General features: G+C 35.6%; 1 protein-coding gene across 2 annotated transcripts; it reads right to left on the reverse strand.

Annotated features, from left to right (window-relative positions):
- Positions 1–7,987: 7,987 nt before the first annotated feature.
- LOC135221388 (uncharacterized) lies at positions 7,988–11,423 on the reverse strand. Of its 2 annotated transcripts, XM_064259178.1 has the most exons (6): positions 11,194–11,423; positions 10,735–10,894; positions 10,027–10,196; positions 9,802–9,867; positions 8,911–9,045; positions 7,988–8,539 (listed from the first exon to the last, which is right to left on the reverse strand). In XM_064259178.1, the coding sequence occupies exons 3-6, from the start codon at positions 10,134–10,136 to the stop codon at positions 8,257–8,259; spliced, it is 594 nt and encodes a 197-aa protein (XP_064115248.1). In that variant the 5' UTR covers positions 10,137–10,196; positions 10,735–10,894; positions 11,194–11,423; the 3' UTR covers positions 7,988–8,256. The 2 variants fall into 2 exon arrangements, with proteins under 2 accessions (XP_064115248.1, XP_064115249.1); XM_064259179.1 differs by lacking the exon at positions 9,802–9,867.
- Positions 11,424–14,183: the final 2,760 nt, after the last annotated feature.

Raw genomic sequence — 14,183 nt, forward strand, 5'->3', positions numbered from 1 at the left:
TTAAAAAGGGCTAACACATTTTGTAATATTTACACACCTGTTACCACCAAACCAAATTTTTCATATATTAAATTCCCCTGTCAATTAAAAATTTCATCATGTGACACCCGAAGCCAATTATGCACACGTCGTGTTTCCTCTTCAACTTAAGACGCTTCTTGGAACCACAGATCTAGACTAAATGAAGGAGGTTCAATTAAATCGCTTTCTTTGCTGTCTGCTCTTGAAAATTGAATTTTACAGTCAAAATGTTTAACAATATCTAATTTGTCTACCAGAGAAACAGTTACAAAGTTAATCAATTTAGCTGATGCTTTTCTCCGGCCAGTTTTCTGTTTGTATCTGAAACTTATAACCAAGGATATTGTATTGGAAGACCGTAAGTTACCCCTATACGGTATATATCTAACCTCTTATTAACGTCAATAAGTTTTGTCTCAGCAGTACTACTGATCTAGGCCAATCTTTTCCCTTACTACTACTATTTTCTTTTATGGCCAATTTCTACATTTCTCTACCACACTTCATGCACGAAACATGTTTCTGTTGGATACTGTCAGAGTGGAATTACAAAAATTATGTAATTTGAACTGTAAAAACTAGTTTGCAGTAGGTATGTATATTTACTCGTCTACTACTCAGCTCAGTGGCCTACTTATACCATTTTATTTTATAGTCCTAACGATCGCTCTCATGTCTACATCATTTTGTCATAGTTTGTAATCTTTAATTGGCATTAATAATTGTGTTCTGTGAGAAAAATAATGAATTAATCCTTTATGGGTTACATACTCACCAAAGTTGTGTGAATTCAGAACCCATATTATTATTAGACTAATCGAATTTGCACGAGTTTAACGCAGGTCGCAGGCCACTCAGAGCCTGCACTCAATTAAATAGAATTTGTGATAATCTTCGGCGAATTAGCCTAAGCTGCTTCTTGACCACATCTAAGCCAGCCAGCCTTTGGGTATTTATAATTACATAGAACTACTGCACTGTCCTCTCTTTCCTTGGTTCGTCCTCTACGTGACTCCGGTTATTTTACCCTCCGGAGGAATGGATTTCCATATGTAGGCGAATCCACACTGTGAGAAATAACATCTCCGCTGGCTTATTAGGCCTGTGTCGTCACTCACAGTGCAGTGGCGAGGTAAAAAGTGTAAGTAGTGCCACTATCGGACAGGACAAAGGTTTACTCAATCAACTTAAATTGTTTTACTGTTATTGTTGTTGCTGAAGGACATCCTAAAGCCATAGTACTCCTCCCAACATGGACGCTGTGCAGGGCGTTCCCCGAGCGCTACACCACAATAGAGTTTAAAAAAACAGTTAGCATACAGACGTTTGAACAAGTAAGACTTCAGTTTTCCTTCTGACTGAAAACGACGTTTCGTCTCGGTTCCTCCCATCTTCGATGTTCATTGTTATGTCTCAAGAGTTACAACTGATAGCTGAAGCCGTTTGAAAGTGACGCAATAATCGGTTGACATATTACAGGCTTTTTCATACCGCAATACTTAAGGCACCAACACACAATCTAAACTCAATCGTCTCTTTCATGGGCAGCCACTGAATTCCCTAAGAACAGGCCTCACTTGTTCTTTCTCTAAGAGATATTCCTTTAATAAGTCTAGCAGCTCTATTAATAATCCTTTGCATTTTCCTCAGTTGATAACTGGGGAGTCAATAATAAAAGGAATTGCAGTAATCAAGTCTGGCAATAACATAGGTCTGGATTAGCATTTTCAGTGACTCATTGAAGTATTTACTTATAAATTATCGAAGTATTTCCTTATAAATTATAAGCAATGTTCCCTAAATGGAAGGGTCCCGCTGTCTTCCTAACTTTGTTCATTTTGTTAGTTAAAAAAAAAAAAAAAAAAATTGTCGTCCACTGTCACCCACCCAAATCCTTAACAGTTTTGCTTACAGTCACTGAAGTACTACCATTAACCACAAGGCTTTGAATATTACCCAGTCTTCTAAGATCAGCCTTTTTTTTTCCGCAACCAGACGCCCAGTCTTATTCTCATTCAACTTTAACAGTTTCCCTTCCATCCACAACTTCATATCATTCATCACAGCATTCAGTTTTCCTTCTGTGCCAGCAACATCATTAAATGTCAAATAAAACTTTGAATCATCTGCAAAAAGTTTTAAACTAACGTCAAGATTATACAAGATGTAGTACGACAGTTATACGAAACAAAACTGGGCCCAAAAACACTTCCCTGGGCACACCGCTTGACAGTAGGTACTACCCTACTAGTGCTTGAAAAGGACTTTCCCATTTGAACGCGATACGTGTTCTATTCTCAATATAATTTTTTAAAAAGTCCAACGCTTCTCCATCAATGCCAACAGTTTTCAAATCATCCACCAATATGTCATGAACTACTGTGTCAAATGCAGCCCTCCAATCGAGTAATATTAATATACCACACTTTCCTGCATCCATCTTCATATCAAATCATTCACAACGACAAGCAACAGTTTCTATAATCTTGCATAAAAATGTTAAATTCGAGACCAGTCTGCATAGGAACTTAGACTCTGCCTATCAAGAGCACCAGTTTCACTATAGGTTTCACCTTAACGCCTCTTTTTTCACTCATAGAATGTTTTACTACCAATTGAAAGATCACCAATTTCCGATATAATATCGGCCAAATTAGTAAAATCCGTCTTTTTACATCAGCCACCGGCAATGGGCCATTCGCAGTGAGAGAGAGAGAGAGAGAGAGAGAGAGAGAGAGAGAGAGAGAAGCTGCACTGTACGATGAATATCAAGTGGTCATGTGCCCACGCAATTTGGCTTTTTTGTATATTTATTTATTTTTATTTTATTTATATAATATTATTGTGTATAGTCTCACTCTAGTAATAATATGGTGTCATTCGTCTTACAGTGCGCGACCGGAATTTCTTCAGTATTTCACCGGGGAAGATTGTAATGGATTCCTGTGGTCAATTTCCCATGATTGGTTACGGTGAAATTCTGACATAACGTAGTAAAACTGTGTTGATTATATATATATATATATATATATATATATTATATATATATATATATATATATATATATATATATATATGTGTGTGTGTGTGTGTGTGTGTGTGTGTGTGTGTGTGTGTGTTTGTGTTTGTGTTTGTGTGTGTGGTGTGTGTGTGTAAAACTTTATTGACTAATCAATTTCAGAAAAAAAAAAAACATACGCCAGACTTACGTTTACATTTGGCTTCAAGATTTCCATAAAACACAAACAAGCAAAAATGGTTAGCGGTGCTTACAACTGTTACAGGGTAATATGAAATATAAATGGTCTCGTCATAATCCGCCCAACAGAAAAGGTTAACAGTCTCACGAAGTCAATATATTACATCATTTGTAATGATTTTTCATGATATGTACAAAGAGCGGGTCTGTCTTGAATAAACCTTTAGTACGGCCATTCAAGTTATTGTTCTCGCTATATCGAATACATGTTGTTTCGTTTAGACTTTTGACCGTTTGTTAGATTTCAACCGCGCAATAAAATTATTATTCCTGAACAAGATTCTTGCTTAAGACCACTGAAGTGGATAAAAATAACTCTCTCAAACCCGTTAACTCATTGCACCGTTTCTCTGATCAGTAGTGATGCTAGACCTATGTTGTGCAATCCGTTTCTCAACAGTTTTTGCTGATTGTCCTTTATAAAAATGATTGCAACTACAAGGAATTGTGTATATTATCCCGCTGTCGTATGTAGGACTGTTTCTTATTAATGTTCCGTCAATGTCATTGCGACATGAACATACAAAATTCACATTTAGTAATGTAAGTGGGTGGGTAATGTGATCGAAAGATGGCAGATATGGCAACCACAGTATGGTGCTATTAAAATAACTTTTTCCACTAGTGGAATAACTAAGATTTTTTTTGGCAAGAAACACTCATTGTTATCATGTAGAGTAAAATTGTGCTTAAGACCTAATCCATATATGAATATTCTATCTCGTCATCAAGGAATTCAGGTCTGACTGGATGAAGAGCTCTTAAAAACATCGATCTTATTCCTGGATAGATCTCGCATTGATAATCAGATTATTGTTGCTACCTTGTCGATGTACTTCAAATTTAATGTTATTTCTAACGATTTTAATATTCAAGAAAGCTATACGCTTATTTTCTTCATTCTCAATAGTCAGTTGCATCGAAGGTACAAATCCATTCAAATGTTCTATGTCCAAGTGAAGTTTCCAAATATGTCGTCTACATATCATGAAAAATTAGTACAAATTATGGTCTATATTGACTTGTGTTTCACTTAATTAGCTATTTAGCCTCATTGTCTGTTGGGCGAACTATGTACCTAGACCACTTATATATAATTCTGTAACAGTTGTAAGCACCATTAACCATTTTACTTATATATATATATATATATATATATATATATATATATATATATATATATATATTATTATATATATAATGAATTTTTATCTCATCATGATTTATATACATCCACTAACCTACAATTGGCCTCTAATATCCAATTCGCTCTACCTCGCAATTGATATATTTTCATATATGTTGACCGAAGGGGTAATTTTCTAGTCGAGAGGACGAAATTATTACCAACTAAAAAATCCCCCTTCGATTAACATATATTTGAAAATATATTAATTTCGAGGTAGAGCAAATTGGATATTAAAGAACAATTTCGTGGCTTAATATATATATGCTAACACAACAATGCACTTATCAGTATACTTACATGTCGAATAGCTTGTACTGCAACAGAAGAGACAACCAGAAAAAACGTCCCGAAGGCATATTCCCGGACTGCACTGAGGTTTCGGCCAGGCTCCTCCCCTAGAGCACTGTGGGCGGAGATATCTCACTCACCTAACAGACGACGCATTTATTTTCGCTCCGTCGTGCTAGCCTCTTCGTTTTCCTCCGTTATTAGCTTATTTTTGTTGTTTTTATTATTTTTATGTTGTGTAAACACGAAATTGTGACATATATCCATATTTTACGATAGCAATATGCATAATTTACTATATAAATCAATATTATTCATAAATCTATTGTAATATGCTGCTAGCCTTAAAGTTCTTTAGCGAAAGTGTTTACGATGTGAATGGATGCTTATGACAATTACACGAATATGTACACGTTTCATCGTAATTGAAGCTCAAAATTTGACAGTTAATGGTGTTTCCAGATATTATTATACACATTTACTTGATTAATATGAGTAATAGTCAAATGACTGCACATTTAATAGGAAAGGAACTTCGTTTCCTAAACCTGAAGTTTTGTTTACATTCGTTAGGTGACGTGTGGCCTAACTTCTGTTTTTCTCTTACTACTAGGCCTATATACGAGAAGGAATTTGTGAATGAATTTTTGTTTTTCAAAAGAGTAAACATCACATTTAGTAATAAACCACAATGTTGAATTTACTAATGGCAAAAATACTTTATATAGTTTTGTTTTTACCAGTCAGCTGACTTTGCCCTTTTGATTTTTATCTTTTAACTCTTGGTGTAGCCTAACCTTTGAAATTTTGTTTTGTCTTTTCTTTTATGAGGACATATAAGGTGAAAATTCAGTTAAAGAAGGGGGGGGGGAATTGACCAGCCCTGTGTTAATATAGAATATATGTATAATGGGGGGGTTGGTTATAATGATGCGTTTCAACTTTGCTCAACATATCCTTACAAAAGAAAGAGGAGATGGTACCAACCCAATTGGCACCTAATAGTTAATGCTGCATTTCTAGACTCAAACATATGTTACAATATTCAGAATCCCACTAATAAGCTTGATAAAAGAATCGGGGGAAAATGATTGACACTGGGTTAGGCTGTAACGGGAGCAAAACTTAAAGGGGTAGGCATTCAAATCCTATGGAATGTAGGTTAAGAAAGGCATTTTCCAGCACAGTATGACGACAAAAACCACAAGCCCCAATGTATTGTAGGCTATATCTTGCCAAAGAATTGCTTAAAGAAAGATAATGGTTCATGTAAGAGAAAGCAATCCTATTTTTTTATGATCAGTGTTTTGAAAAACGACCTCTCTGTATCATTCCATGTTTTGAGACATCATACTTATCAAGTGCACTAAAGGCAGTGCCAATGTGGAAAATAAATGTGTGAGGCATTGATGAATTGGGTAAAGGAATGTTGGTGAAATTATTAGTCATATAAGAAAAGGAATTTTTATGATTTTTCTCAATTTTTACCCTTGCATACACTTCTATAGTATTATTTTCGTTGCGTATGTCAAAATTGTACAGGCTTAACCTTCCTTTTTTAGATAGTATGCTTCAGAAAAATTCTCTTCACTTCATGATGCATTAACCTTAATTTCAGTACTTAGTTTGTTCCTTCTTTTTTTCTCTCAGATATATTCACTTCTAAAGGGTGGCAACCTTGCACAACTTGGAGCTTCAGCCTGCTGTTTTTTCTAGTCCATGCATGCTTTTTCTGTTGTTACAACCTGCTCATCACTTTCCATCATCTACACTGCAGTACAATGTGCATAAATGAACTTTTATGTACATCAAGCATGGGCATGAAGGGGGTTAAAAAATAAATGTGTATACTGTGAAAATATCGTATATCAGCCTCAATTGCTAAATAATACTAATGATAATATGAAGCTGCAAGATCAATAGTCTTACTTGCTGCAGACTTATAATAAAAGGACAAGTGGGAGGGTTAATAAGTGCGAGAATACTAGACAAAAAATATATTGTAAAAAAAATAAACCCATTTTCAACATTATTATAATAAATTTCTTTAGATAATTATATAAGCCTCTTCCTACACACATGGATGCCAGTAGGTAACACTTACACGAGTCTTAATAAATAAAAAAACAATTAATCTGAAGATCACAGAAATATGAGAAATGCATATGCAGTTTAGCAAAACATAAAGGTAGTTTTCACACTGGATGAAAAAAGGTGATAATAAACAGTATCCATCTAATATATACACAGTCATCCCATACCCAGGAATATGGGAAGCATCACAGAATACATTACTATAAATGTCTGTAGAGAATTATATAAGCAGCTTCCTACGCACACGGCATGGATGCTAGTAGGTGACACATACACGAGTCCTAATAAATAAAAAAACTATAATCTAAAGATCACAGTAAAAATAAGTGAGAAATGCATATGCAGTTTTGCTCGCAAACATAAAGGAGTTATTTTTTCACAGTGGTATGATAAAATTTTGTGATAATACCAAAAAGTATCCAGCATCTAAATATATATCACAGTCATCTCATACCCAGGAATATGGGAAGCATCACAGAATACATTACTATAAATGTCTGTAGAGAATTATATAAGCAGCTTCCTACGCACATGGCTTGGATGCTAGTAGGTGAAGAAAAGGTGAAAAGAATGTCTTTCACATCTTTCAAAAGACAACTCTGGAGTATGCAGCAGTGGTATGGAGTTCTCATTCAAAAAGAAGCATAAATATAGAACTAAAGAAAGTACAAAGAGCAGTTACAAGATGGGTAACAGTTCAGAAATTTGAGCTGTGAAGATACATTTAGCAAAGATGCAACAAAAGGCTTAACATTTCACTAAGGTTAATGGCTTTTGGCATTTTGCTGGTTCAGCAAAACATTGAGTGCCAGGTTTCTCTTTCGTTTAGCTGCTTTTAAGAGCAAGTCAGACTTTCTTTTTGTTCTGCCCTTCCCAATTGGGGCAGCTACTCTTGGCAATGCCAACTGGGCGCCTAGCAACTGATGTTGGTTGACAAGGTATTTTACCCCTGGCCAGCTCCATACCAAGTTTTAAATGATGTTTACCAGAAGGAATGTAAAAAGCTATTTAGATTATTAGTCGACTTTAGTAGCTTCAATTTCTTCATGAAAAGCTTTACACTATTGCAAGAAGTGTTGTCTCCCAGTGTAAGCAGTGTGTCAGAAAAAAGGTTTCTACTGCTTCTGCAAAAAAGGTCCACTAGGTGGTGGTTCATCTTTAACCGAGTTGGCAAGTGGATCCATAGCCTCAATGGCCACCTCATTTTCTAGAGGAGGTAGCGACACAGCTTCCACCTTTATGGAAGGAGTAGCAAATATGCTACTGGAATCATCATGTACTTCTTGGGATATTTTAATTCCATCTGAAAAAAATGCAACTAGTAGCAATTCTTCTGTTCCCTTCTTAGCCACTCCTGCTAACCAGTGTCGAATTTCTGGTGTATTATCCAACACTTGAGGTAGATTCATAACAGCAGTCTCACCACAAGCAATTTGGTGCTTGCAGACACACAATCACACATGCCAATGGCAAGATCTACATTATAATGTACATCCTTTTTAGTGTCACTCACTACAATGAATTGAAATTCATCAATCCTGGTAACATGTTCTGGGGGGATGGTGGTGATCATTGATTTTTTAATTTTTCTTCGGCATAAGGCCACATCAAGAAGGCATTGCTTCATGTAACCATCGTAGATCTCATTCATGAACATGATGAGCTGGCATGTATTGTATGCTTTGCACCTGGAAAAGAGAATCTTAATTTAATAAATTTGTCACTGTAGCAATAAAACACACATCTAATTAATCATCAGTGCTTCAATGCTACTTTGTATCGGAGGTGGTTATATTTTGACAATGCTCATAGCACTGGTAAAACTTATGAAGCCAGACAGTTGGTCTTAACACGCTGGCCCGAGAGGGGCTGGTAAGGGTTGCCAGTTACCCTCACACATGAACTTTCCCTTGCCTGGGATTGAACTAAAGCCCATGGACTGGAAGCTAAGAGCCTTAGCAACACTTGTGCAACATTCCTCACTAATTTTCTGTACTTGTATGATACTACTTAAATACTCAAATCTCTTTAACTTCATTCTTTCTTCATTCATATATACCTGTTCAAGATAACATCCTTGATGAGACACATGTTGGACTCTGCATAGTTGTTCGTATGATGGCCACGCATGATGTTTCCAGCTCGAAACAGCAGACTCCAATCCTGCTTTCTTTCCATGAGGTTTGCCAAGTAGCTGTTTATAAATAAAGACATATTAGATTTCCAAGAGAATATTGTATGGCTTAGCATTTCTGGTGTAGAGAATTTAAATATATATAAACAATCAAATACAAGATTTTTAAGTTGTAGGCCAATGTATATTTTATTATTTTAGTTTGTGGTTTTAATGTATTATGCTGTTATATTACGAAATTTTTTCAACAATTTTAAGTTATGATCACCAGATGAGATAATTATGAGACTGACGTGGGCCAACAAACTGTTAACAGGTAACAAATATATATAATATGATATAACATACAAACTACACCTTTATATGCCTTTGATATGTGAAAATAGTAAACAATAAGTCTGCGATGCATGCTTGAATAGTTACAGCCATTAACACTACAGTATTTCTAAATTGCAATAATTCGGCACCAACAGTACCATACCAAACACATTAGATTTTCAACATAGCAATTCTATACTACCATACACATTAGTGGGTTGTATACATAATGCAACTACAGCATATGGGGCATACTGAATATTTTTGCGAAAAAATTATAAAGCAGAATATAGAGCATAAATACTATAGCTGAAAAAATTATAAGGCAGAATATAGAGCATAAATACTATAGATTCATCACAACTACAAATCATTCCAAAAGCTCACAAGCTGGAAAGCAGAAGGGGCACCCAAACACTTACAAAAGTATTATGCAAGCATAACTTATACAGTATAATTAAAAGCGTTCATCAGGCAATACTGCAAAGTACACTTTACCCTTCTGCATGAATCCACGGATGATCAGGTGATGTAACAAGTCGAATATCTTTCATTTGATGCTCTCTTGTGGCAAAAAAGTTTATATATAATACATTCTATATTATATTTACACAAATGATTAAACATATATCAACACAGCATTTGGCAAATATAACCAAACCATAACAAAAATATTGTAGGAACAGTATATGTATACTGATTAAATATAAATCAATCTTTTACCTGCTATACTGGGGGTACTGTTGAGCTTCAGAGCTCTGACAAAAGGTGTCCCATGTTTTTTCTAATACCTCAGCTGAGTCAGCATATAAAAGGGCCCTTGCTACTTGCATAAGTTGTGGACGTTGTTCCTTTTTGATGTTGTGTGACCCATTGCAAAGCCACCTCCAGACCTGAAAGAGCATTATAAAAGGGAGAAGTGTGAACGTGTGGGATTGAAGAAGCTTTACAAAACAGAATCATCCCGCCCACCTGTGTTGTATCTTGGAGGGATATTGGCATGAAATGCAGTACAGGAGTTACAGATATGCACAGGTTAGATGAACAACCTAAGAGGACCAAGTGGGAAGTGAAGATCGGACTCAAACAACAAAATGTAGACGAGACCTGTAGTTGAATAAAACAGTAGATTGTGGTGATACTGTATATGGCATTTTGAAATGTGTTTTTATGTTGTGCACAAGAATATAGCACCAGCTGAAACTAAACTGGCATAAAAAATGGACAAATATCACCCACCATATAAAACGGATCAAGAGGATGATTTGTATCAAAACCTGTTCCAAAGGATAATTAATTCAATTTAGAGGTGTCTTAATACCCTCTTCTTAAAGGAGTTGTCATAGTCTTAGGAATATTGAATACAGACAGAATTATATAAAGGATATAGGCAGTACGAGGATAAACATGGGTAGAATGATACACACTTACCTGCTGGAGGACATGGAACACACAAAGGAAAAGCTGAGAGTCCGGCCAGACTGTTCGAAGTGCATTCCGCTCTGCCTCGCTGTTGTCAGTTATGAAGCAGTTTGGATAGCTTTGATATAAAAAGCACTTTTGTCTAAGACCTTCTTGAGCAGTTGAAAACCTGAAAGAAATTTAATATAAATCTAGCTCTATTCTTCATTTATAAAAACCCAAAATGCTAATTCCTTTTTCATGAGATTTAATTAACACAAAATGCTAATTCCCTTTTCATGAAGGCTTTACACCCAAAATGCTTGTTAATATTGGAATAAATGCAAGAGATATTTGTTATCATTATTTCATTTCACTATTCTATTAACATGATGGTAAAAATATATTCATTATAAAACTATGTGGTGCACTGTTAGCTATGGTTATAGTTTGCTTAATAATTTTACTTAAATATCAATTATGCATAACCTTTGGTATAACTCTGTTCAGCTTGGAAGATGTGAAGATTACACCTAAGGGAAGAGCCCCACAAGGGCCCCCACAGAGAAGTGGAGTCACAGCAGTATTCAACTGGTCGACATGGCTTGTTGTGTCAACAAACACCACTTCACAAGCCTCTCTCATGTTTTTTGTGAACTCTGAGCATAAACTCTGTTACTAAAACAATAATGAAGTTGTCCCCTTCTCTCAGAATTTCAATTATGTACCTGGATTGTCAGCGCATATTTTTCAATTTTGGGTAAACATACTCTCCCCACCAACACTGCCGTGCTTTTCCTGCCGCCATACATCCCAAAGGTGTTCCACAGCTCGCTGTGTTGGATTTATGGCGTTATTTGCCATATCAATCAAATTTCAAAGCAGTTTTTTTTCCTGATGAAATAATGGAGCCCTGTGCTGCTGTCATCCCTGAAACAGAATATGACAGAAAACTACATCTGACTTCATAATTATGTGGTACAAAGGAACACCTTACAACAACTATAGTACATTGGATGAGGAAAGCCACCACAAAATCGTAATTCTGCCTTCAAAATAATTAATACTCGCCACTGTTATAACACACTTACCAGTCTTGGAGGACTGTATTAACCATACCTGTCGAGTCAGTAGTAACCGTAGTACTTTAATAGGTGCTAAAAATTAATAGGGGTTAAAATTAACTTTAATGTGGAAGGCAGCTATTTTTGCCTAACCTAACCTAAACAAACCTACCGGACTATATTAAAAAACTTATTATTAAACAAACTGAATCTCTTGTTCACTATGGAAGGAATTTAATATTTTGGGGTAATAGGTATGTATAATGTGGGGGACAGACATATACCTTTCTTTATTGGTAGGGTAAGGTAGGTTAGGTAAAGTAAGTTAAGGTTAGGTTAGGTTAAGTGAAGTTAGGCAAGCCTAACCAACCAAACTATAGAGGCTCCCGAGTGTGTGTCTTTCATACACCGAGTTGTCATAGTATGTAGAATCTTGGGCCTTCATTAACAAACTGATGAGTTTTTCGCTATTTCCCCAATATCGTATAGATGGCATGCACAAATTATATATATATATATATATATATATATATATATATATATCTATATATATATATATATATATATATATATATATATATATATATATATATAGTAAAGTTAAAATTTTTATTTTCTTGCACTTTGAACGTCGTCCCATGTTATTACAAAGGTCCATATTTTGTGTAAAAGTTGAAGGTGAACCATGCATAGGCAATATTATATAGATACTAGCATGTTCGCACTTTAACGCGTCCCCCATGTATCAAAGGTCCATATTTTTGTAAAAGTGAATGTGAACCAGCATAGGCTAAAATTATTATTTATGAATATAGCATATATCGATTACGTCCACTCGTATAGTCAGTATAAAAGTTGCCACAAGTGAATTAGTGGTTATAAAAGTATTGGCACCTTTTTCTTGTCCAATTCTTTCTAAATCAATGGCGCATAATATTGTTTAACTACAGGATCAATCTGTCCACCACCCAAACCTGATATTACTACTCCCGAGGATCAATCCGTTCATTAAGGGTTAAAGAAAACAAGGTTAATTTGTCTGGAAGTCCGTGGAACCAGCTGTCCGATTTTGTTTGTTTTACTACTAGCAATGCCAAGCTGATTGGTGTATGGTATTACGATGCTTTTGGAGCCAGTATTACGTTTCGGTTGGCAGTATTACGGTAGCAGAGTAGGTGCATCCCCAAATGGGATTGGATGGGTCTCCGAAGTAGAGGACAATATCATACAGCTAAGCGTTTTGTGCAACCTTCAAAACACATTATCAACTCACCTGCATGAAAGTACTTGAAAAATTTTTCTCTGGTTTCTGGGAGCACGTGCAGTTCTTTTAATGCAGCAGCTGATTGGTTGTGATTGTGTTCCCCGGTGATTGTTACAAAACAGGGATGTGTCTCAGTTTTGGGGTCTTTGCGCACTGTATTAACAGTGTTCAATTTTATCTTCAAGTCCATCACAACAGGACATCTGAAATTCATGATCAAATGAGTGATGTTTCATCACAGAATATGAAAGCCTACTAAATGTTAAACTGCATCCAAAACAACATTGCATTAATAATAATACTAGACTAGGGGTAAACACCGCAGTGGATCCATTGTCATCGCGTGGATCAGCCTTATATATTCACTCGATATTTAATTGGTGAAACAAGAATACAATTTCATCTTTAAGCATACCATTCAAAAGATTGAAGTTTCGTCAATATACCTAATGTGTATATGAAAGCGCCATGTTAATGCATAATGATAAAATTGCTCTAATAAGATATGCTAATTTCATTCATTTTCCCGTTTATGTGTAAGTCTTATACCCAGTTTGGAGGGTAAACACATACCAATTGGCAACATTGATAAACAATAGAAGAGGACAAACAATGCCGTAGGTACTGTTCACAGCAAAACTGTTGATATTTGAGTCAGGAATCTATTTACTTTTTCAACAATTTATTTTCAAATTAATAATCTTGAATAGCCTAAGTAAAAAATTTATGCACTCTTCTTCTTCTACCAAAACAATTTTAGTTTCCTTGGATAAGCCATGGTTGGTGTCATTGTTGACGAAGGTTGTGAAGAAAAGTGCCCCTACCGCGTCGTATTGGCGTACAAGTGGTGTGTGGATTTAGCACATGGAATGGGAAGTTTATTGACACAAGCGGCTCCGCAAACATCAAAGATGGAGTGGCTTTCTAAATTGTTGGTGTTATACGCAAACATCGAGATGGCATCAATCTTCTAAATTGTTGATGTTTTAGCTATAAGTAAAAATTTCGAAAGCGTCATGAAGGTGTTTGCACTGCTAGACTTTCATTAACCTCTGTTTAATCTTAAAATATGACCTTAATTTCTAACTTTGGAGAAAATACTTACTTCGGAAGGATACCTAGTAGAGGTCTCGAGCTGTTGCTCTCAGCAC

Source organism: Macrobrachium nipponense, chromosome 2 (assembly GCF_015104395.2).
Source record: "Macrobrachium nipponense isolate FS-2020 chromosome 2, ASM1510439v2, whole genome shotgun sequence".
NCBI classification, from domain to species: domain Eukaryota; kingdom Metazoa; phylum Arthropoda; class Malacostraca; order Decapoda; family Palaemonidae; genus Macrobrachium; species Macrobrachium nipponense.